At 51.2% G+C, this 24,186-nt stretch overlaps 2 protein-coding genes and 1 pseudogene across 4 annotated transcripts in view; 1 reads left to right on the forward strand and 2 right to left on the reverse strand.

The window, feature by feature from the left end:
* Positions 1–6,231, forward strand: part of GATAD2B (GATA zinc finger domain containing 2B) — a 73,570-nt gene extending 67,339 nt beyond the window's left edge. For 2 of the 3 annotated variants that reach the window (XM_072946512.1, XM_072946514.1), the window contains exon 11: positions 250–4,050. In XM_072946512.1, the coding sequence (XP_072802613.1) occupies positions 250–383 (134 nt within the window). In that variant the 3' untranslated portion in view covers positions 384–4,050. Of the gene's footprint in view, positions 1–249; positions 4,051–6,087 lie in introns of those variants that run through there. The other variant, XM_072946515.1, reaches the window with a different exon arrangement.
* A 1,371-nt stretch (positions 6,232–7,602) lies between these two features.
* Positions 7,603–15,916, reverse strand: LOC140688096 (immunoglobulin superfamily DCC subclass member 3-like). Its single transcript, XM_072946516.1, has 7 exons — positions 15,380–15,916; positions 14,765–14,907; positions 14,552–14,682; positions 10,373–10,531; positions 10,072–10,246; positions 8,327–8,456; positions 7,603–7,943 (listed from the first exon to the last, which is right to left on the reverse strand). Exons 1-7 carry the CDS (start codon positions 15,764–15,766, stop codon positions 7,827–7,829), a joined length of 1,242 nt encoding a protein of 413 aa, XP_072802617.1. The 5' UTR covers positions 15,767–15,916; the 3' UTR covers positions 7,603–7,826.
* Positions 15,917–22,095: 6,179 nt separating this feature from the next.
* Positions 22,096–22,940, reverse strand: LOC102536775 (small ribosomal subunit protein eS7-like; annotated as a pseudogene).
* Positions 22,941–24,186: the final 1,246 nt, after the last annotated feature.

Below are 24,186 nucleotides of genomic sequence, written 5' to 3' on the forward strand. Positions count from 1 at the left end.
CTCTTCGACACCATCCAGTCCATGTTTATTATTCTTGGTAGGACTGAAGTTTTGGAAAGACCTCTTTTCCTAAAGCTTGGGAGCAGGGAGGTAGTTGCTACTGAAATAAATCTCAACTGAGTCTGGACAGATGTAGATAATTTCTGATGTTTCCTCCTCATTGCCAGTTCTGCAGCTCCAGGGTAATGCAGAAGAAGGGGTCATTTCCTCTTTTAATACCTGCCCTCCACTTTTGTCTCCTGGGTCTAGGTGTCAACATTGCATACTTGAACACTGGCATCGGAGGACACAAAGCCCCCAGTTTGGCAGACCGACAGCGGGAATATCTTTTAGACATGATCCCTCCCCGGTCTATATCGCAGTCCATCAGTGGACAGAAATAACGCCTGTTCCACTTGTACTGCCCCAACCTTGAATCCTTTACCCCTCTCCTCTCCCATTGTCCCCAACTTCCGTCGCATGCAGTGCCTGTACTGGTGCCTACCATACACGGAAAACAAAACAGAAAAACAGAAGACAAAAAGTAGAAATCAACAAGAAAACACATGCCCTGCCCCGCCACCTCCCTTTTGTTTCACACTGCTGCGATCTGTTCTTCTGCGGCTCTGTCTTCTCTTCAGTTTTCTTTAACACTGAGGTGGACCCTTGCCTCTGACAGAGGTCAGAATGAGGTCCTGGGGAGAAATGTAAGCCCTCTGACGTGTGTCTAAAGTTCGTTTTTATGCTATAATTATTATCATTTTTAATGATGTTGTGTGTCCTCCCTTTGTTCAGTGGACGGTTAAACCTTTTTATTTCCCCCCTAGTATTTTTCTTTTTATCTTTAGTCTTTTTTTTTTTTAAACACAAATAACATTCAGTTAAATGATAGCATTGCAGTAGGGTCCCCAACTGCCAAGTAAGACATGACCGAGAGTTTTAGGGGCAGAAATTTTAAATGCACTTAACCCAGGGTTGGGGGGGGCGGCATCAAACAAGAAGGAACAGCACACTAGCTGTGGAGCATCTCTTGGCTGGACAGTTCAGGAGGCAGTGTTTGGTATTGAAGTTGGGCTCTCTAAGGATGAGGGGAAAGAGCCTAGAAGGAGAAGCTTTAAAAGTTAACCACCCTGGAATTGATCCATAAAGAAGGGGGAGAAGGGGGCACACTGATGAGCATAATGTTGAACCAAGGAGGACTGAGACCAGGTCCTGGCCTTGTGGATGCTGGGGAAGAAGATTGGTCTCCTAACCCCAGTGGAGACAGAGAAGTATATTACAGGCCAACTAGCCCAAAATTATTTTGTCTTGCTTTCTTTGTAAAATTCTCCCCTACCTGCACCTCTTTCTTTTCTTTTTTTGAACTCCTAGCCTGCCCTCAGTAACCACAGCCCACTGTAATATAGAGGAGTGGTGGTTCCCAGCCTGATTTTGCTGGATGTTCTGGAATGGGCATGAGTCAGATGACAAAGGGAGGAGATAGACTTAAAGGAAGGAAGAGGGGTTTCTCTCCCAACAGTTGAGACTTTCTCATTCATCTCTCCCTTCACCCTCTGAGTACCAGGAGATGAGGGTGAGGGCACCTGGTCAGGTTGAAGCCCTGCCCTGACGCTGCTGCACTAACTGCAGAGCCAGCTGCTCAAACCAAACAAGTCATGTCAAAACCAGTCCTGGACCTCTGTTCTGAAAGTAGTTGTCTTTTTTCTCCCCAGAATTCTATTAATCGTGCTTTTTTTTTTTAATTAAGTGCTACTAATGTAGAGAATGAATTGAATTGTGCAATGTTGCTGTTCTGGGGATTGGGGAGATTAGCGTCCCATTTGCCCACGCCGTGGGGGAAGAGGGAGGAGACCAGGCTGTTTTTGAGGTAAGCGAAGCCCCTTAAAGGTAGGAGTTTCTGCTCTCCTCATAGTATACACCCACCTGCCTCTCAGCTCTAGAAGCTGCCAGAGTTTGAGTAAGGGATACTCTCAGCAGTGAGGTGTGAAGAGGAGTTTAACACTTTGCCCTTGAAAGCCACCTGGGGAAGTTCCCCCACGTTTATTTTTTAAAATTAAATAATTTTTTAAAGTAAGAAGGCACTTTTAAAGTTAACACACATACAAACTGCACATCTTCCCCGTATAGTTTGGGGATGGGATGGGAGAAGGAGCTGGAATCAGGCTCAGTTCCCCTGACACTGGCCTCTACTCCCCATACTCCAGAGCCACTGTGGGTGATTATACTGGCCCTACGGGCCTTCCTGGCTTTTTTTCTTTCCTCCCTTCCCCCAGATTCATTGAGCACTTAAAAAGGAGTAGAGATGCAGCCCGTGTCTGGGCTCCCTCAGTGGTGAAATGATGTGGAAGCTAGACGCTAGTAACAGGTAGTGATGGGGTCGTTTCGAGTATTTTTCTGGGGAACGTGGAACCCCTGACTGTAAGTGGTGGGAGAGGGAGGGGGGGTTAATGGAACTGGGTCTGGGATTATTTTAAAATTATATATATATATATATAAAGATATATTCTTACATCTTTTCTTTGCCCTCTGTGCTTTGAAAGCACTGGAGAAATCGTTTGGTTTTGCTTTTCTCTCTTCCACGAAATTGGAAGCTTTTTTAAAAAATGTTTTCCCTGTAAGTCATCTTGCCTTATGGCATGTCTGTCTAGCCTCTTCCTCACCGCCCCCCTCACCCATGATGAAGTGCCATTTCTGTTATGTCTCCCCTCCCCCAGCTCAGAGGTGCTCAGAGGTACAAGGTGCCCAAGTTTGTCAGTTGAGATTAAAAGTAAGGAACAGAGAATGTGCAATACCGTCTGGCTAGGGGCCGTCCCTGCCCTGAGCTGAGTCCCTTCCCTGGGAGCCAGGCCACCTTTGAATGGGGTTTGGAAGTTAAGATGTGTAGAGATGGGGATGATGAGGAAGGAAGGCCTGTAGTCAGTGCCTGCCAGGGTACTGAGGCGAGAGGGGAGAGGGTGGAGTCTTCCCTGTTTTTATCCCCTCAGGGTCAGCTACGTAGAGGCTGCTTGTTGCTAGTATAGCTCCATGACCCTTTGCTCAGTCGCTGAGGTTTGATTTCTTATCTTCTCTTCTCCCCATTTTCACACCTTTCCTAGGGATTAGTGATGGGGTGAGGTTCCCCTAATCATGGTAAAGTATTAGCCTTCCACCTCCTCCCCTTCACCCCTCTACCCTGTCCTTCTGTCTTCCTCATTTCTCTACTGTTTTCATCACTGATTGCCTCGTGTCCCTCCAAGTCTGTTGCTGTCCATCCCCAGGTCTTGGGCCCTATAGACACTAAACCTCATGCCCTAAAGATTGGAGGAAAGACCTTTTGCTCAGAGTTTTCCTTTACCCCTAGAGCAGTGAAGCTCAAGGTGATACTAGAGTGAGCATCCCACCAGCTCTGCCTGGCTTCCTCCATCCCCAGAGGCTTTAAGAATAGTTCATGGACAGTGGCTTACTCCCTAGAAGCCTGAAACAGGGGTGGATGAGCAGTAAGGCTTAGGTAAAGGTGAGGGACAGAGGTCCTTATTTGTCAATTTTTTTTCTTTTTTTTTCTTTTCTTTCTTTCTTTCTTTCTTTCTATTATTTTTTATTTTTATTTTTTATTTTTTTTGTCATTTGACCACAGCATCTGGACTTCCTTCATCCCTGGAATAAGTATTTTTTCCACATTTTTGGATGTATGTATGGTAGACAATTTTTTTTAAGACACAGAGATAAATGTTTTCCTGCTTTGGTTACCTTTCCTTTCCCCTTTAAAAGGAATTAGCTATAGAACTGCTTTGTAAAGATGCTTCTTGATATTTTACTTTTGTTCCTTTTCCCCAACCACTCCCTTTTCTCCCCGCTCCTCCAGAAGGCATAACCTTCTTTCCACACCCCCCACCCCAACCCCAGTCCTAGGCTCCCTTCCCCTCCAACAAGACCTTCATTAGCTTATGATATTTGCTGCCGAGATGTTATAACAAGGACTCATTCGTGTATATAAGCTATTTCTTGATCCATTTAAAAAGAATTGTACATTGTGTAGAAAAAAAAAAAACCTGAAAAAGAGAAAAAAAAGCCCTAGCCATGGATATTGTGAAACTGTGTTACGTCATTTTGTAATGTGCCCGTTTGTGTATGATCCGTGCAAAAGGGTTTCTGGGGAAGGGGAGGGGGTAGGGAGGCAGGGCTGTGGAGGGTGGGTAGGGGAGTGGGCCGGGCCCAGCACACTGAGACTGGCAGCTGCTCCAACCCCATCCCTCCTTAGAGATGCCACCTCCCCCACCACCCACCCCTAATTTGTGCCTTGCCTCCCCACCCTGGAGTAGTCCCTCCGGGTCACCAGCACTGCCTTGGCAGAGCCCACTCCCTACCCTAACTTGCCCACCCTCCCTATCCCCCAGCATTAGGTTGAAACTGTGGGGAAGTGCTGGGGGTTGGGAGGTAGCCGAGGAATGGGGCAGTTCCCGGGGGCATTGAAACCAAGTATTATTATGAATTGTAATTGTATTTGCACTGTTTTTTTTTCTCTGATTGCATCAGCATATATACAATATACCTATATAACAAAATTCAGTGTCAAGCTTTCTTATGCAAGGGATTTCCCCCACCCCCCCAAAAAAGAACCTAGTTTCATGGGCCTTTGAAGGTGGATTGTCAGGGGATGATAGAAATCATTTTAACAAGTCATCCTTAGAAAGTCTCCTCAAGGGAGAGCCATATCCATCTGCATACAGTTTCAGGCTTTGTAAATTGGGGTCAGGCTGGGTTACTGTGAAAGCTAAGGCTCCAGTCCAGACTGTGGAGAGGAAAGAGGACCATAGCACAAAGGGGTGGGGTGGTAGCACAGCCTGGGACCTGGGGTCTAGCCCCAAGCTCTCCTGCTAACCTGCCATGTGACCTTTGGTAAAGTTAATTTTCTGGGTCTCAGTTTTCTTATTTGTTAAGTGATGGCAGACAGGGGGGATCATTGGCCACCAAGTTTAAAACTATTCTGTGCTTCCTTCCCAACCCACAAAACGAAACAAAACAACTTAAGGTGAGGAAAGTGTTGGGCTGAAAACCCAGGGAGGAAACCAAAGTGACTCGTGTTGAAGTGGGTGTGTGTGTGACAGTGCCCTTGGGGAGCTGCCAGGCCCCTGCTATGATGATTTGGGAAAGGCAGCAGAGTGATGTTTAGGACGTCAGTCAGACCTGTGACATCTTTGCCCTCATGCCTCTAGTCATCCCAAGAGCAGGGACCAGGCTGCAAACCCACCTCACAAACAGCTGCCCTGGAGGGTGGTTGACCAGTGAAGGCCCAGGCGGTGGCACTCACACCCTTTGTGAGCTACAGGATGCAGAACTTCCCCCATCTGAGGAGAGCTCAGATAGAGTCCACATCTTGTCTCCTTCCCTCAGATCTCATCGGAACCCCCTTAAGGCAGCTGTCTCACAGCTGTCACCTTCAGGGGCCCAAGTCCCCACAGCCTGGGCTGAGTACTCCCATACTCTTTAGGTTCTTGGCTGGTAAAGCCTGGAGAGAAAACAGGATGATGGGTGAAGCCCTGGTGAAAGCGGAAGGATAGATTGGGGGTGGGGGGTGGGGAGCAGGGAGGTGGGATGGGGAATGGCCTTCTGTGAATGGGGTGGGTGGGAGGGGAACAAGACCCTTTTGCACAACTCTCTTTAAGTTTCCTTTTTTTAAAAAAAAAACAACTCATTCTAATTTTCTGCATTGTGTTTGGGAATTAAAATGAAAAAAACTAAGACCAATAGAAACTGGTTTTCAAAAAGGCAAATACACTCCCATCTGTTTCAGATGCTGCTGAGCATTTCAGCAGTGACAGATTCAAATAATAAGCTAATTTTTGGAGAAAGGATTAAAAGAAAAAAAAACTTTGTAATATTTATCACTTGCAAGCTATGTTTAATAAAGAAAGGAATGGTTTCTAAACTTTCCTGTGGCTTGTGCTTTAGTCTTGGTAGGGGTGGGGGGGTCAGTTTGGTGGGAGAGTTTTAGGGGTGATTGGGAGATGACCTATGGCTCGTACTCCCTCCAGTCAATGGAGTACCCTTTACTTTGTACACTTTTCTTCAGTTGGGATGATTAAGTCTTTACCTACGTCTGTATTTTTGTTCCTGTCCACCTTTATGTAGATCCAGTGTTCTGGAAGCCACTGAACCCACTTTAATTACCTGATGACTCGGGGTCTAAAGGCATTTGGAAGGAGGCTGCATTTAACCCAGATGCTGGATGTCCATTCTGTACTAAGGAGAGGTGTCCCCTAGCCATCCTTGGCTCTTCCCGTCACACTGCTCTAGTCTCTAAACGAAATCCTTTATAGCTTGCTGGTTTCTCCAGGTGAGGACCTTAAACAATGGCTCACACTGTTCTTTTCTTAGCAAACTACAGAATATAGTTTCTTAGTCTGAAGGCAGCATTCCCTGAAGAACTTGGAACTGCTCTGTCTTACCACCACGACACCCCACGTTTTCCTTTCAGTCTAGAACATTAACCAGATCCTAATTTATTTTTTCCATTTGGTTTATTTCCAACAAAGCACTTAGACCAGGCCCACCCAGAGGAGAGGATACATCTCCTCGATGACTTGAAGTTTGGGGCTGTTCTTAACCCCTTGAACCCCTGCCATATTTCTAAGTTACAGCTGCTGCTGCCCCTTACGCAGAAGGAGCGTTTGTGGAGGGGCAGGGCCCAGCCTTGCTGGAGCCTTGTCATTGGTACTAGCGTCATCCTACAGGAGCACAGAGGGGACAGAGTTTGGGGTCCCCTAAGCCCTAGGTTTTACCTTTTTTCCAAGACCCTCCCCCACTTTGGGCACAATACCAGACAGCCCTAGAGGGAGAGACAGATTGAGGGAGAGCCTCGGGTTTTGGTTCTAGGGTATAGTAGCACTAGATGAGGAGAGACCAGGGGGCCATAGGTCAGGAGAGGGAAGAGAGGGAAAGAGGTGCTCTGTGCAAACCTAGAATTGAGGGCAATAGAGGCTGGGGTGTTCCACAGCCTCTGTGCTCATGTGACAGGTGGTTCAAGGCCGCCAAAACCTCAGCTCAAGCTATTCTCTCCATTCAAAAATAGAAACCGGATTGGGAGGAATGTCCCCTGAAAAGGGACCGATGCTTTGGATCTGGAAAGGGGGAGATGGGCATTTGGTCACTCAGAGAAACAGCACATGTGAACTCAGATGTTCAGTGCTCTTCACTGTATTGGGACAAGGGGGCAAGGAACTCAGCAGCCCCTTTGCAAACCTGCTTCTTCAGATCACCAGGAAGGCCAGTCGCCTGTCCCTGGGTCAGACTTCAGCTTAGGCATGAGGAGACAGAAATGGGTTTCAGACCGGGGGGTTTGAGTTGGAAGATGGAGGTGATGACAGAGTCCCTCGCCCTGCCTCCCCTTGTTGGGGGAGCCCTGAAAGCTGTCTGTCTTTGGGCAGGTTCCTGTTTGGATCAAGAGGATATACTGGGTGAAGTCATGAGGCAGGAGTAGTGGGTTGGGGAGAACGCCCACTTGAGCACGGCTTAGTCTGAGGTTATGTGGTTTGTTGAGGAGGACAGTTTCCCCCATTTCTTGAGGAAAAGTTAGAAGCAGAGAAGCCACACCTTCCTCGCCCTGTGGTCAGGCCTACCCCTCCCCAGACGGGCTGAGGGACCTTTGGTTCTTTTCTGATTCCGGGGTGGCAGGGAAAGGTGAGGGAGGTAGATTCGTTGGTGGGGCTGGAGTTGGTGGCATCTGGGAGGGACCCAACTTGGAGAGCCCTGGGCTAAGGGTGACTGCTCCACGGTCACCTGATGGGAAGGAGACGGTCAGGCCTCGGCCTCAAGCACACCGCTCCCCTTCATCCACTCCTCACTTGGATCCCCTCACCTGGGTGATGAGTTCAGTCTTCTCCCCTGGCTTTCTTCCACTTGGAGCCTGGCGTCTGTGGCGCGCAGCTCTGTCCATGGCAGTATGAGGCACTACCCAGCACTCCCGAGACGCCTGTCTGCAGAAGAGGCTGCCCAGATAGGAAGGGTCAGCACCACGACCTGTTTGAGGCGTCCCTCTGGCCTAGCACCCATTGGCCCCAGCCCTTCATCCTGTTCCATACTCCCCTGGGGGCCTCGCCTTGTGTGCAAGATGGCAGGGATCTGGCTCTGGCCACTTATGCCACCTGTGAGCCCCAGTGCTCTCTACCCGGCTTCATGCACCCCACTGGGCCGCCTCCCGCTCCTGGTACCATGCACCTCTGAGAAGAACTGGTGCTCCCTCTCTGCCTCAGTCTCCTCCTTTGTAAAATGGGTTAATAATGGATAAAAAGCTCTTATGCTTTGGGCCTGTGCCACCGTAGCGCAGACTGTCTTCCTAGCCGTTTTCCACATTAGCCATCCTGGCCCTTACCTGTGTCTCCAGCCCAGAAGGAGGCAGAGGAGGCAAATTATGAGGGCAGCCAGGCCCACGTGGATGCCCACCACAACCCCAGGCAGTGAGCTGCTCTCTTCCTGGCTGCAAGAGCATCCAGCCTTGGACTCTGTGGACACAGTGCCATCTGTCTGAGGACCAGGCAAAAGGCAAAGCCCAGCCCCTCCTCCTCCCTGAAGACTGACAGCCGTGGGTCCTACAGGAGGGGCCTGCTCTGACCCCAGGCCTGCTACCCTCCTACTGGACCCCACTCAGCAGGGGTGGCCAGAGGCATATCATGCAGAGAGACAAAGCGGGCACTGCTGTTACCATCCCCATTGCTATTGAATGCCTGGAGCTTGATCTCATAGAGGACGGCTGGCTCTGGGGGGAGCCGGGTAGTGTGAGGGAAACAGGCCTGTGTGGGCCAGGAAGCTCGGTGCCTGGGGCGAGACCACACTGAGGAGGGGGCCCGAGGGAGGCCTCACCCAGATCTGTGTAGAGGAAGGAACTGACAGTGCTAGCCGGGAGCAGGGGCCCCTCAAAAGTGGGCAGCCGGCAGCTTGCTGTGAAAGAGTTTAAAGCCCTGGATGGGCCCCATCTGGGGTGGCAGCTCCCAGGAGGCCTGCACGGAGGTGGCATTGAGCACTTTGGTGGAGAAGCCCAGGGCGGCAGGGGCTGCAGAGGAAATGGGGTGAGCTGGTTGCAGCCCTGCTGGCCTGAGGCCAGGGCTCTACAGGGCTGGAAGGGTGGTCACTCACTGCTGCCCATGGTGGAGGCATGGATGGAGACAGAGTCCTGGCTGGCACCCTCTGCTGAGTAGGCCCACAAGTGGATGGAGTAGGCTGTGGCAGGCTCCAGGTTGGAGAAGACATGCTCAAAGGTGCCTTTGCCCACGGCCTCTTGGAGCTCCGGGCCAGCTGGCTCTGAGGAACAGAGCAGCATGGCAGCCAGCATCCCTTTCCCTCACTACAAACATCCCCCACCCCCACAAAGTGGGCACGAAGCCCCAGCCAGGCCTCCAAGGAGGGCAGGGAAGGGAGCTGCAGAAGTTGGAGCCAGGATAAGAAAGGCTGAGGATGAGAAAGGGGCTGATGAGCGGAAGGAAGTAGCAGAGGACCACATACCTAGAGGCCCGGCCAGAGTCCAGACAGGTCTGGGGGTCACTAAGAGTGAGAGGAACCTACCCAGAGACACCCCCAGCCGGAGGCAGAGTGGACTAGGTCCAGGGACTCCTATCCAGCCACCCACACCCACCTCCCACAGGCTGGAGGTGCAGCACGTAGCCGATGACGTTCCCGTTAGAGGGGGGTGGTTCCCAGGACACCCGAGAACGGCAGAGGTGGAGAGAGTCACTGCCTGCAGGCCCCGGGGACGGGGTGGCTCTGGGTCCCCTGTCACAGCCAAGCGGGCACTGGCCTGATTGGAGCCTGCACTGTTCTCTGCCACACATTGGTAGATGGCCTCGCCCTTGGCTGAGAGCTCCGCCAGCATCAGTGTGCTAGGGAAAGACACATGCAGCCGCTGGGGGCTCCTTCCCGCCGAGCCCCCTCCCCTAGGGGGGCAGCGAGACCCACAGACCTGACCGGAGACAGGACACACCACCTGTGTGTGGGCATTGCTTGTATGAAACAGGCAGGACAGAGCCTCCCGTGGGTGGGGGTATTGCAGGGGGTTGTGTGGGCTGCAGAGAGTAGAGGTAGAGTGTTGTGTGTAGGTGGGGTGGAGGGGTGGGACAGCGGTACCTCGGGTACCTGTTGTTGTGGGTCACCCGAATGTTATTTCCAGGACTCAGCCCCTTCCCATTCTTCAGCCAGCCCAGCGGGGTCTCAGGGACGCCCTGGGCCACGCAGGTGAAGACGGCGCTGCTGCCTGGAGGCTTGGACAAGGATTGCGGCCACTGGACAAACTCAGGGAGAGCTGGGCAGGCAACAGCAGGTGGATGAGGCCTGGCCTCTTGTCTTCCTCCTGCCCCTGCCCCTGCCCCTCTCCCCATCCAGGTTCCCATGGGGTGAGGACCCTCCCTGGCTGGCCCTTGGGGCTCACCCTGCACGAGCAGGACACCCTGTGCTGTGCGTCGGACCCGGATACCCGGCCAATTGGCTGCACAGACGTAGACTCTCGAGGGCTGGACCGACACATCAGAGATCATGAGGTTCCCGGTGCCCAGGACTTGGATGCCCTCCACGCCGATGGAGCGGCCGTCTGCAGGGAGGCAAGGGGTCAGAGCTGGGAAAGGGCAAAGGACTGGGGGCTCTGGTAGGCAGGTTGACTGCCCACCCCGGCGGCTTCAGGAGACTAGTGGCCGTGGGTGGCCGGTGGCGATGCATTCCAGCACTGCTGTTCGGTGCACCATGAGCGTCAGGTTCTGCGGCCCAGACAGGATCTCTGGCTCCTGCAGCAGCCGCGGGGCTCCCACTGCAAGGTGGAAACAGCAAGTTGAGGGGATCAAGAAACGGACTCTCCCCCTGCACCCAGGACGCATTTCTCCTGGAGCCCCTACTAGTCCTCGAGTGACCAGACCTCAGAGCGGTTGCTGTTTTATTTCCAGTTTACAGATTAAGAAAATTACCTGCCCAAGGTCCTATGGTAGTAAGTACAGGTATCTCGTTTTATCTTGCTTCATAGGTACTGCTTTTTACAAATTGAAGGTATGCGACAACCCTGCGTTATCAGATGATGGTTAGCAATTCTAGCAATCAACTTAAAAAAAAATAAGGCATGTACATTGTTTATTTAGACATAATGCTATTTAATAGGCTACAGTATAGTGTAAACATGATTTTTACATGCACTGGGAAACCAAAAAAAATTTGACTTTTTTTTTAATTAACTCGTTTTATTACCATATTTGCTGTGGTCTGGTATCGAATGCACACTACCTCCGAGGTCTGCCTGTATCAGGGCAAGGAAGACTTGGCATACTAAGCAGGCCCCAAGTTAAACTGGAGGGGTGGAGAGAAGAGGGGGTGTAGGCATGCCCCCCAGGGTACCCCCAGATGGCATGTAGCAGTGTCAGAACATGAACTGCCCAGTGAGGGTCAGGAGCCTAGTCCCCTTCCCTAAGTCGCCCACAGAGCTGGCAGGAGACCCCTCCCTCAGAAAGAAAGTCAGGCCCCGCTGAGAACTCAGCCTGTCTCAAATGCTCAGAAAAGATGCAAATGTTTTTTGAAATATGCTGCTCTTTTGGTCTAAAGCACATCTTCATTTTATACCACCTTCTCCCATCTTATTATTCAACAAATCATCCCTGGGGGTGCTGCCGTGTGCCAGGCACTCTTCTCACACTGGGGTACGGCTGTGACCAACAGGGCAGAGAGGCCTTTGTTTTCCTTTATCCTGTCACCCCCATTTTGCCACTTTGTATTTCATGAGACTTTGTGACATATCTTTAACCTTTTCATAAATGTCCATATTAAAAACTTCTCATACAAAATTTTATCTCTAAAATGACAGTTTCTCAAGGACTGCTATGAAGTCTTCCACATTTTAGAAAAAGGAACCATCCTACACTGTTGGTGGGAATGTAAATGGGTGTAGCCACTATGGAGGGCAGTATGGAGGTTCCTTAAAAAACTACTTACCATATGATGATCCACAATCCCACCCCCGGGCATATATCCAGAGAAGAATATAATTCAAAAAGACATGCATCCCAGTATTCACAGCAGCACTGCTTACAACAGCCAAGACATGGAAACAACCCAAATGTCCACTGACAGATGACTCGATAAAGAAGATGTGGTACATATAGAGAATGGAATACTACTCAGCCATAAAAAGGAATAAAATAATGCTATTTGCGGCAACATGGATGGAACCTGGAGACTGGCATTTTAAATGAAGTAAGTAAGAAAAGAGAAAAAATGCCACATGATATCGCTTATATATGGAATCTAAAAAAAAGGACACAGATGAACTTTTCTACAAAACAGAAACAGACTCACAGAGAACAAACTTACGGTTACAAAGGTTAAAAGGGCTGGGGAGGGATAAATTGGGAATTTGAAATTACACCTGTTGGGGAGTGATGGAAATGTTAGCTATCTTGATCGTGGTGGTGGTTCCATGGATGTATACATCTATCAAAATTCATCAAATTGTACATCCGAAATATGTGTAGTTTATTATGCAGGAATCACACCACAATAAAGGTGTTCTTAAAAAAAAAAAAGTCTTCCACATCTTTAAATCTGCCTCAAGGCCTAGAATAGTATTTCACTCATCCATCCACCCATTCATCCCACCACCATATGCTGAGGGTCTACTGTGGGCCAGGCACTCCTCAGTTTACCTCCCACAAGCTCTAGTTCAGGCTCTGGATTGTCTTGGAATGTCCTGGCCTTGGCAAAGGAGGCTGTGTTCTGCCTGGTCAGATCGTTCAGCGAGGCAGAGCTGGTCCATATAATGACACTTCAGCATCATTGGCTGAACCCCTCCACATGCCAGGCATTATACTGTAAGCCCCACAGTCACTGCCCTCTTTAATCCTCACTTTGCTTTTATTTCTCCAAGTTTACAGATGAGGAAGCCAAGTGTCAGAGAAGTTAAGCAACTTGTTCAATGTCAGAGGGACTGGTGGAGGTGGGACTCAAACCTGGATCCTGGAAGCACCAGACAGCTGACAGCATATCCCCCTGCCACTGCGCTCCCTGAAAGTCTGGGATTCCGTGTCCCTGGTGCTTACCCAGGGTAAGCCCGCCTCAGGGAAGGGCTTTAGGAGTGAATGGTTTGGGGCCTTAGTCCCCAGCTTAGTCCCTGGGGATGAGTCTACACTGACCCCAGCTCCTCTCCTGACATTTAGGCAACCCAGGAACCCTCAGTTACCGGCTGACCCTCTGCTCCCTCTGCTTCTCCTTACGTGCCTGGAGCTCTCTGACCATTCACTTCCCTGGCTCTGCAGGCAGCAGGATGAGGACCCCTGCCGGCTGGACAGCATGGCATTTGGCCAGAAGCACTGATCATCATGGAAGCCTGGCATCCTGCCCTGCCCTCCTGCCCCAGATGGTTGATGGGAACGGGAAGTGGGAGGCCAGAGAAGCCCCACCAGGGCTTCCCTCTGCTCTCAGGGAGGAGACCCTGTTCCCCACCCTTAGCTTTCAGTTTCTAAGTCAGCTCTGGATTAGAGACACAACAGCTGCCCACTTCCCTTTCAGTCTTCAGTTTAAAAAATATGCATCCTTTGAAAACATCTGACAAAATTTTACTAAAGTGTGTAGAAGCACCTAGATGCCTGCCCAAGGTTCGCTTGTTACCGATACTATGGAGCCCCCTAGTGGATGATTCCAGCATGCCATCCTCTCACATCCCCGGTGGCACCTGGGCTTCAGGCTGTGGTACGAGTCTTAACCTCGGTTTCCCACGAGGCACTGACTCTTCATAGACTGTGCTGCAATCCTCACTTCGGGCACAGAACTCTCCCACCCCACTTGGCCTGCATTTGGGGTCATTAGGGGGCGTTCCATCTCAGGTACAAAGCTATTTTCCTCCTCACCCCAAGGAGGAAAACATGCAAATGTGCACACACACTCACATGTACACACAGGCACACCACGTATAAACACAAGCACACACCCCACATGCACACACACAGGTGCACCCAGGCCACCACTCCCAGCTGAGACACAGGAGCCCCCCACTCTAAACCCAGCAAGGGCTCCCACTGCTCTCTGGATCAAGCCCACACTCCTTTACATGGTGGGCCTCACCTACCTTTTCTACATCAATTCTTTATAACTCTGAATTCTGCCCATTTTATGGTCCAGCAACATGGAACTAGCTGCATGAACTGACTATTCTCACCCTTGTGCTTTTGTTCAAGGCAATGCCAGGAATACCACCCTGTCTATCTCCCTGACCTTGGCCAGCCTCTCTCCACTCACCCTGCAACACTCAGCTTTCTCCCTGGGGCCCCTGCCCATCCCTTGCCCACAGCCCAAGGCTGGGTTAGAGGCCCCTGCCCTGGGTTCCCACAGCACTTCCCTCTCCACTTGGTTGCAAGCTCTGGGGAGCCAGTGATGGGTTAAGCATGTTCAGTCTGCTTGCTGCTGTATTCCCACACCCAGCACAGTCCTCATACACAGCAAGTGCTCAAAGTGTCTGTCTTTACAAAGTATCTGCACCAGAAACAGCTGACCACATCAGCTACACCCACTCGCAGTGGCACCAGCTCCCACACCCTCCCCTCTGCTCAGTGCCCGCTCTGATCCCCTGGTCCTTGCTTACCCTTCAGAGTCAGCCGAGCATCCTGGCTGTGGCAGGTATTGGCCACGTTGCGGGCCACACAGCAGTAGGTGCCCACGTCAGCCTGGCTCACGTTGGTGATGTGGAGGATGCCACTAGGCAGCAGCGTGGCCCTGAGGATGCAGAAGTCAGGGGTCCGAGGCTGTACTGTGGCCCACAGCCAGCCGCCCCACCACACTCCTGGTTGGTACTCACCGGTGGTCGGCAGTACTCAGGGTCGTGCTGTTGTGCTCCCAGGAAATGGAAGGCTCAGGCACCCCCCGGATCAGGCACTGAAAGTGGGTGACTCCTCCACTCCACCTCCACGGACTCTGGATGTTGGTGGAAGCGTGACAGACCTAGGACATGGGGACCACCTGAGCTCCCACAGAGCCAGCCCTGGCTCTGCTACCAGCAACCTTATCTCAGGGCCCCAGCCCCCCACTCCCTGCTGACCACCCGCTTGACCTCTGCAGTCTCCTGTCTGTGACTGTTGCTGGCCATGAGCACTTTGCCTTCCTCCAGAAGAAATGTTTAAAATTATGTTTTACAGTTGCATTGGTATCAAGACAAATACAATCCAGCCCTATAAAACTATAACTCATTATATATTCATTATTATATTCATTTTTCCTTCTGGCTTTAAAGAAATTAGAATTCAAACATGTTCACAGGCCCCTGAAAGTACCCTGGGCCCTAGGCACCATGCATAATACGTCTAATGGCCAAGTCAGCCCAGCCCAGGCCCACCATGGTGACTGCCCCTGGGTGCCATCTTTGGGTGCCCTGCGCACTCTCGTCCTCCCCACCAGGAGCAGCCCAGTCACTTACTTGCCAGCTGCACTGGGCCCGCTGGCTCACCAGGCGCCCGTAGCGGTTCGGCCACGCAGTGGTACTCACGGGTGCGGGAGGGGAGGCTCCTGTGGGAGGGCAGGGTGGCCAGATGCAGGGAGCCATCCGGCATAACGGTGGCACTACTGTCGTTGGCCAGAACCAGCCCATTCCGCTGCCAGGAAGTGGACATGGGTGGCTTGCCCTCCACCTGGCAAGGCAGCAGCACCAGCGGGCGCTCCTGCACAGCCACCACGTCCCCTGGCTCCTGCACGAAGGCCAGCTCAGAGCCTGCAGCACGGCCTGTGGGGACAGTAAGTGAGGCCTGGACATGGAGGCCTCCTGTGGCCTATGGCGTCCCCTCAGTTTTGACCCCCTCCCGGCCATGGGCGAGGGGTGAGGAGGCAGGACTTTACTCTGAGGGACCTTGGGCCAGCAAGGGAGGAGCAGGGCCGGCCGCTGTCTGGCTGGACCGCGGTGATTGATGGGGAGGGGGCGGGGTGGGCACAACGGCGAGGTCAGGGGCCCAGGCTGGGCATTGTGCTCCCCAGGGTACAATGGGGTCACTCCCTCCCTCCCCCGCCGGCCCATCTGCCTGCCTGCCCGCAGGGTCAGCTTCCCAGGACTCCTGGCTCTGCCCTCCCACTGCCAGACCGTCCCCTGCACAGGGAAGGAGCGCCCTTATACACACTCACAGACACACACACTTGGACTGAAGAGCCCAACCTCGCAGACCACCCCATAATCTAGACACAGACAGATGGTTTGCATCCCCAACACAGATACAGGTGTCCCTACAGACTCAGTCACAAGTACACAAACTCAGGGCCACAAACAACAATGTCTCAGGCCTAGCAATGTGTGAGCATAGCTGTGAACCCACATGCACAGGTCCCCTACACGCACACCCGTGAACAGGGACTATGGTAACTCAGCTTGCAAACCTAAGCAGGGATCCACCCAGTAGATGGGGGACAAGGGTGGAAGGGTGGAGGGGGCGGAGATGGAGGGGCAGATAGCAACCTGTGAGGGGCCAAAGCCCACAGGCCTAGGGCTCAGCCAGCCTCGGTACCCTTAGGACATCTGTGGGAAACCTCTTGGTCCCTGCCTCCACAAGACCCTCTGCCTGACAGCCCCTCCTGGCCTACAGGACCCCCAGCTTCCCTCCCAGCTGGCGCAGATGAAGGACTGTAGCCGAAGTCCTTGCTTCTCCAAGGCTCTCCTTCCACATGGCTCTTTCCTGCGGCACATGCCAGTCCTTCCTGCTTACCTACAGGGTTTCAGCTCCTCTGCTCTGATCACCGAGGTGCCTCTGCACCTCCTTCCCCCACTTTGCCCCCCAACTCTCCCACCCCTGTGTCTTTCCCTTTAGCCTTTCACTCACCTCCCACCTGGTTCTCCTCCACTGCTCCCCTCTGCCTCCTCCCTTTATACCCTGCAGGCCCTGCCCTCTTACCCCAGTCTTGGAGCAGCAGCAATAGCAGCAGCAGCCCCCACCCCATGTCCCCACAGGCCTGGCCCCCTCAGCCCCTGGCTGCTCCCCAGGCAGCCCTGGTCTTCTGCCTTCAGCCTGGGGGCCCCTGGGCTGTGGGCATTCCCACATACACACTCGGGGAGCATGGTGTGGGGGCTCTGGCCTTGCTGTGGGGAGCCTGGGGTCTGAGGGGACCCGGGGCCTGGGGCCAAGGCTGGAGGCCGCTGTCCTTTGCTCCGTCCTCCCTGGAGCTGGGTCTCTCTCTGCTTTCAGCCTGAGCCTCCTCCCCACCCCCATCCCCACTGTCCCCTCCTCCCAGAGCCAGAACCAAGACACCGAGACAATTAGGGTGGGGACGGGGGTGGGCAATGAGAGGAGGCAAAGTTGGGGGATCAAGCCCGCCCCTTTCCCAGCCTCCAGACTCCTCTCCCAGCCTTCGACCCACCCCTTACTCCCTCTCAAACGTTGACAGAATGAGTGAAGTTCTAGGGAGGTTGGGGCATCTTCTAAGCCCATCTCTAAGGATCCAGGGCCAGAACGGGGAGGCCTGGAAACGGACTGGGGTCCTGGGGAGGGGGGCAGAGCCCCACCCTCCTAGAGGAGTCGCTGTCCCAGGTGCTGACCTGGGCCCAGCATGGGGGAGCTCATCCCGTTAGTTTGGTCACGGCCCCAGCAGCCCCCTCACCATTCACAGTGTCACTTTCCAAAGCTGTTCTCTCTATTCTTGTTGAGACAATGGACTGGGGCCGTCCAGGGCCGGGGGTTGGCCAGCATGCGGGAGGTGGGGACCCAGCCTCCACCAACCCATCCTATAGAGAAGAAAAAACCCTGGCCCCCTCCCCTTGCCAGGCTGACCATCTAAACATGCAAAAAGCGGGGGTGTGGGGGGTGTAGGGCGGGACTGCCCTTTCGCCAGAGGAGCCTGAGGCTCCTCTGACTTTCTGACTTACTATTTCTGCAGAATCTCCCTCCCCTAAACTGCAGCCTCCCCCCAAAAGCAAAGTTTCTGGAAAGATAAGAGAGAAAGTTTGGGGCATTGGCTGTGAGAAAAGATGAGAAGCAGAGGTGGGGAACCTGGTGGGGGCAGAACACAAGGCCATGAGCATCCAGGCTCCTAGCCGCTCCAGCCAGCCTGGCCACTGACCCAGTCTTTCCTGAGTCCCCTCCCCCTGTTTCTCCTTGGCTTGGCCCTGCCTAGCTCAGGCTGTGCCCCTCATCTCTTCAGCACAAGCCCCTACCCTGTCTTCACCTCACACCCTTCTCTGTTCAGTCTCCTTTCTGGCCCCGCACCTTGCACTAAGGCATTCAGAATCAGCTCAACACTGCCTCTCCCAGCCCAGCTCAGCGGCTCCTCCTCCCAGACCAGCAGTCCTAGGTGGGGTGCATCTGAGCCAGGGCTACCCCAAAACTACTGCCTTGTGGGAAGAGAGCCTGCAGCCTCCCCTCTGGGCCTTCCTTACCCAGCCCTGTATCTCTCTGTCCTGGAGCCGCCAAAGCTGGTTCCCACCCCTTCCTCCAGAGAGGCCTCCTGAGTCAGAACAGCCTGGACAGGGAGAGGATCACAGGCCCTGAGGTCAGGCAGACGTAGTCCAAATCACATACAAGCTTTGTCCTCTGTAGGCGGCCCCACCTCTCTGAGCCTGCTTCATCGATAAGACGGGGGTGGGTTTGTGCTAGAAACAACTTCCCGCCATGACTGGGAGGATGAAATGGGACAAGGGTGTAGGACACAGTGTGGCCCAGATGAGCATTTGGAGTGTTTGAGCTTTCCTCTCTTCTCTATCTGGTTAACCCTGCTGCTGTCAAATCCCCCTCCCACACCTACAAAGATGCCTCCTTATCTGCTGCACTTACCTTATCACCTCGGAATTCACGCTCCAGCATTGCCCACAGGACAAAGAATGACCAATACAGAAGACCTGGGTTCGAGTCCAAGCTCTGTCACTAACCAGCCATCTTGCCTTGGGCTGGTATCCCTCCCCTCTGAGATTTCCCCGCCTGTAAGATGGGAAGAAGGCAAGGCCTGCCTTGCAGAACAGGTGAAATGCCTTTCACTTTAAGGGTCAAGAGCCACTTTTTCCTCTCCTCCTCCTCCTCAGAAGAGTTTGATTGGGATAATTTACATACCTTAAAGTTCACCTGCACAACTCAGTGGTTTTAGTATATTTCCAGAGCTGCATTACCATCACCACAATCTATTTTAGAACATCTTCATCACCACACTAGAAACACTGTACCCATTAACATTCACTCCCCATCTGCCCCCCTTTCCCTACCCCATCTTGGGCAACCACTCTACTTTCTGTCTTTTCCTATTTTGGACGCCTCTTATAAGTGGAATCATACGACGTGTGGTCTTTTTGTGTCTGGCTTCTTTGACTTAGCATGAGGTTTTTAGCATGAGTTTTCCAAGGCTCATCCACATGTCAGTACTTCATTCCTTTTTATAACTGCGTACTGTTCCACTGCATGGCTATACCACATGTTTATCCATTTACCAGGTGATGAGCGTTTGGGTTGTTTCCACTTTTTGGCTGTTATGAATAATGCTGCTGTGAACATTCATGTTTGTGTGGAAATATTTTCAGTTTTCTGAGGTACATACCTAGGAATGGAATTTCCGGGTCCTCTGGTTAACCCTGCATCTTGAGAACTCTCAAGCTGTTTTCCAAAATGGCTGTAGCAGTTTACATTGTAAACACTGCTTTTTATAAGCCTCAAGATAGAAATTAACTTTTTTTTCATCCCAGGCCTCTTTGAGAATTTGATGAAAGCGTCCCCCGACTCCCACCAAGGAGACAAAGATACACTCACATTCCCGTGGACATCTGCATACACCCCAAGCCCCAGGTTGGGAGGTGCTGTCCCAGGAAGAGAGACCCAAATAGCCTTGATCCTTAGGAAATGCTGACAGAGTTGATTTCTCTTTGCCTCCCTCCCCAACAATTAGCAATTGGCCTGACCCTGAACTGCCCCAGGCTCTTCTGGAACAACTTCCCTGGAAGGTCCCCCAGGCAGATGAGACCCTCCCAAGGACTCCCCTAGCACACCTTGGACACTGTCTTTCTCCCTCTCTCCATCCCTCCTCTCACCTGGAATCTGTCTCTCTTTTCATACCCTTTTTCCCCCCTGCCTCTATCCTTCTCTATCTCCATCTGTCTCCCCATCTGTGGCAGGCGGAAAAAGGGCCCTGAAGTGATTCATGTTCTAATCCCTGAACCCATGAGTACGTTTGGTTACATGGCAAAGGGTAATTAAGGTTGTGGATGAAATTAAGGTTGCGGATGAAATTAAGGTGACTAGTTATCTGACCTTAAAAAAAAATTATCCTGCATTATCCATGTGTGCGCATGTCATCACCAGGGTCTTTAAAGATGGAAGCGGCTGGCAAAAGTCAAAGGGAGAGAAGTTAGAGTACTGCTGAGAAGGAGCCAAGCCCTGGGCTGCAGATTTTGGAGATGAAGGGAGCAGAGAGCCAAAGAATGTGGGCGACCTCTAGAAACTGGAACCAGCAGGAATGGATGTCCCCCTGCAGTCTCCACAAAGGAACGCGGCCCTGGGGATACCATGATCTTAGCCCGAGAGATCCGCGTGAAGTCCGACTTCAGAGCCCTGCGACAGTAACTTTGTGTTGTCTGAAGTCATCAGTTTGTGGTAACTTGTTACAGCAGCAAAGAGAGCGATAAAGGAGTCCTGTCCCTGACACTATCAACCCCTGACGCCGCATTTCACCTCTGCGTGGGTTTGTCGCGCTTCTACTCCGCTGGAATGCCAGTTCCACCCGGGAAGGGATTTCACGTGGTCTCGCTGCGTGCCCAAAATCAGAGCACCTAACACTCCGGGTCAGCACTGGGGGAGGGAGGAGGGAAGGAGATCCAGCCGGCCTTGCAAAGCCATGCCCAGACCTCCCTTTGGCGAATCCCAGTGCGGGCTCACCTATGAAGAGCGGAGACAAAAAGTTAGGGAAGGCTGCGCGTTCCCACGGGTGGGGGCCGCCTCCTGCAGAGGCTTGCGCATGCGCCCTGACACCGCCCACCCAGAAGAGTCCGTCTGGGGCTGAGCCCCCCCACTCTAGGATGTCTCTTCCCAAGTGCCCGCAGGGTCTGGTACCAGCCAGTCCTTCGGCTCCCCACCTGCTCCCACCTTGCCAGTCACTGGGGTTTTACACCTTCTGTTTCCTCCTCTGCTAGGTGCATCTTCCCTCGGTCTTCCGTCTTTCTTTGTTGAAGTATTTTCAGATAAATTCCGGACATTATCTCATTACTTATGTGTATCTTAAAAAAATAAAAATACAAACTTTTTCCCATAGCCATGATGTCATTAGCATATCTAATAAAAAGAATGTACCCAAGTCCAAGTTTCTACTATTGGCTGCTCGGCAGGCCAATCAATGGAGATGAGAGATGAGTCGTTGGAGCAAGGAATAGTGACTTTATTTGGAAAGCCAGCAGACTAACACCGTGGTGGACTAGCGTCTCGAAGAACCAGCTTCCCTGAGTTAGAATTCAGGCTGCTTTTATACTGAAAGGGGAGGGGGTAAAGTCCTGCTTCCCTCCAGACTCCAGGGGGCATGTGTTAATTTCTCCTTTCTGTAACCATTCCCAGGTGGGCCTGGTCAGGATGTTTCCTGTGACCTAAACAAACGTATTTTGGCTTAATGCCCATTACCTGGGAGGCAGGTTTCCCAGAGGTGGACCATTATGTATAATTTAAGCTTATAGGCAACATTCCTTTAGTGATTAACTCGTAATGGAATACAAAGTTCCTTTCCTATTATAATTCCCCACTGTCAGTGATCCTTTCCACAATCCTATGGGAAGAGGGAGGAAGATGGCTCTAACTTCTTCCTGCTGAACACAGGCCACACAGAGGTGATGATGGAGCGGCACCCATCCACCCTGGACAGGAAGTATTCCTTAGAATCTTTCAGTCAGCAGCACGGTCGGTCCTCTGTTCTCTTAGATCGACAGCTGTTCTGAACCTGATGAAATCCTTAGCCTTTGTTGTCTAATTTACAGTTGGTTCCAGTTCCACATAACTATTAATTTTAACTTTCCAGCCGTTCCATAATTACCCTAGATTCCTGTGCTATTCATTTGAACAAGATTAAAACAAGTAGGTTGACCCTTCTTTAGCTACAATGAAATTACATCTCAATACCTACCTTTCTTAAACGACAGCCTTAAGTCTTCTTCTCCTACCTTTTTTTTTTGTGAATACTGTTTTATTTAGTCATTTTTGTTTACAACTGAAACTCTGGAAATTCAAAATTAATATCCTCACCTGTGAGCTTCTTATAGACACCAGAAAACGTTTCAACCTGTGCTCCATGTTGTTCTACTGCACTTTGTCCAAATGCACCTTTATGAGCCAGCTGCCGTCCAGCTTCACGTGGATCCTCTTGGCCACGATCTCACTTGGGAAGACCAGGTCCTCCAGGATGGCGTCGTGCATGGCCGTCAGAGTGCGGCTCCTGGAACACTTTTGCTTATTTTTGGTATGGCTTTTTCGAGTTGGCTTAGGCAGAATTCTCTGAGCGATGAACACGACGTGCTTCCTCCTGAACTTTTTCTCCAACTCATGCACCAGTCAGACCTGGATTTTCTGAAAAGATTTCAGTTGAGGGACCGGGACGAAGATTATAATAGCTTTCCAACGACTGCCAACTTCAATTTCCTTGGCCCCCGTGATGTTCAGCTCCCGCAGCTGCGCCTTGTGGTCCCAGTTCATCTCCAGCTCCAGGAGGGCCTGGGAGATGCCGGACTCAAACTCGTCTGGTTTCTCGCCACTGGGCTTCATGATCTTTGCGCTGGAGCTGAACATGGCCTCGCTCTTTGCGGGGCAGGCAGCATTGGCTGCCTCAGCCGACACTCGTGAAAAGAAATCTTCCTTTTTTAAAATTCTATTTTATTGAGTTATAGTCAGTTTTCAATGTTGTGTCAATTTTCAGTGTAGAGCACAATTTTTCAGTTATACAGGAACATACATATATTCAGCGTCGCATACTTTTTCACCGTGAGCTACCACAAGATCTTGCATACATTTCCCTGTGCTGTACTGTATAATCTTGTTTATCTATTCTATATATACCTGTCAGTGTCTACAAATTTCGAACTCCCAGTCTGTCCCTTCCCACCCCCACCCCAGCAACCACAAGTTTGTATTCTATGTCTATGAGTCTGTTTCTGTTTTGTATTTATGTTCATTTGTCTTTTTCTTTTCTTTCTTTCTTTCTTTTTAGATTCCACATATGAGCGATCTCATATGGTGTTTTTCTTTCTCTTTCTAGCTTACTTAGAATGACATTCTTCAGGGACATCTATATTGCTGTAAATGACGTTATGTTGTTTTTTAGCCTTGAATCTTCTAAGAGTTCACAAACCTATCGTTTCCCAGACCTCTCAGGACTTGGGTTGTTTTCTGATGACGGTGGTGCTGCTTTAATCCAAGTGTAATTAATCCATGGCTTTACCCCAGCTAACTTGACAGATGAGTGCCCTAGTAAGTGATACGACCTGGTTCTGTCTACCTTGGCTAGGTCTTTTAGAGCATTTATAGATTGTCCCGCCTGGGCAGGCGCCTGGAACGGCCTACCATAAAATATTTCAAAGGGGCTTATTAATTTAAGCCTGCTTCTGGGAGCCACTTTGATCCATAGCAGGGCAACTGGCAAAGTCTTATCCCAAGTTAAAAACATCTCTTGAGATTTTACTAATACTCCTTTTTAATGTATGATTCATTTTCTCAGTTTTTCCTGTTGATTGTGGTCTCCAGGATGAATGTAGTTTCCAATTCATTTACAATGCTTTTAATTCCAATCAGGGGCTAGTTTCCTTAAGGAGGGCTTCAACCACATCAGATGCTTTTTCTGACAGAGAGGGATATGCTTTTACCCATCCTGAAAAAGTGGCCACAGACACTAGCAGGTATCTGCAATTCCCTGCAGCTTGAGGCATTTGAGGAAAGTCTGTCTATTTGCCAGTCCTCGGTGGGGCAGGTTCCTCTGTGTTGAGTCCCCTTCAGGGGAGGTCTGACAGCAGTCTTTGGGTTATTTTTAGCACAAATCATGCAATTCTGAGTAACTCGCTGGATGGTCTTCTGTGGATCAAGCCCCATTTTATACTTTTGAATCACTGTAAGGTGGCACCTCTCCCCTGATGGGCATTATTATGAATGTGCTGCAGTGCAGTGTCCAGGATGCTTCAGGTTTCTACCATACAGCACAGGGAAGTATATTCAATATCTTATAGAAACCTATAATGAAAAAGAATATGAAAAGGAATATATGTATGTATATGTGTGACTGAAACATGATGCTGCACAGAGATTGACA

The sequence above is a fragment of the Vicugna pacos genome, chromosome 21 (genome assembly GCF_048564905.1).
Source record: "Vicugna pacos chromosome 21, VicPac4, whole genome shotgun sequence".
Lineage (NCBI taxonomy): Eukaryota > Metazoa > Chordata > Mammalia > Artiodactyla > Camelidae > Vicugna > Vicugna pacos.

Excerpts from the sequence above, each read along its gene's own strand:
- LOC140688096 (XM_072946516.1), bottom strand. The coding sequence starts at position 15,766 with ATGGCCGGGAGGGGGTCAAAACTGAGGGGACGCCATAGGCCACAGGAG. Across the intron at positions 14,683-14,764 it reads CTGAGTACTGCCGACCACCG|GGCCACGCTGCTGCCTAGTG; the intron begins GTGAGTACCAAC and ends CTGCATCCTCAG. Across the intron at positions 10,532-14,551 it reads TGCTCGGCTGACTCTGAAGG|ACGGCCGCTCCATCGGCGTG; the intron begins GTAAGCAAGGAC and ends GCCTCCCTGCAG.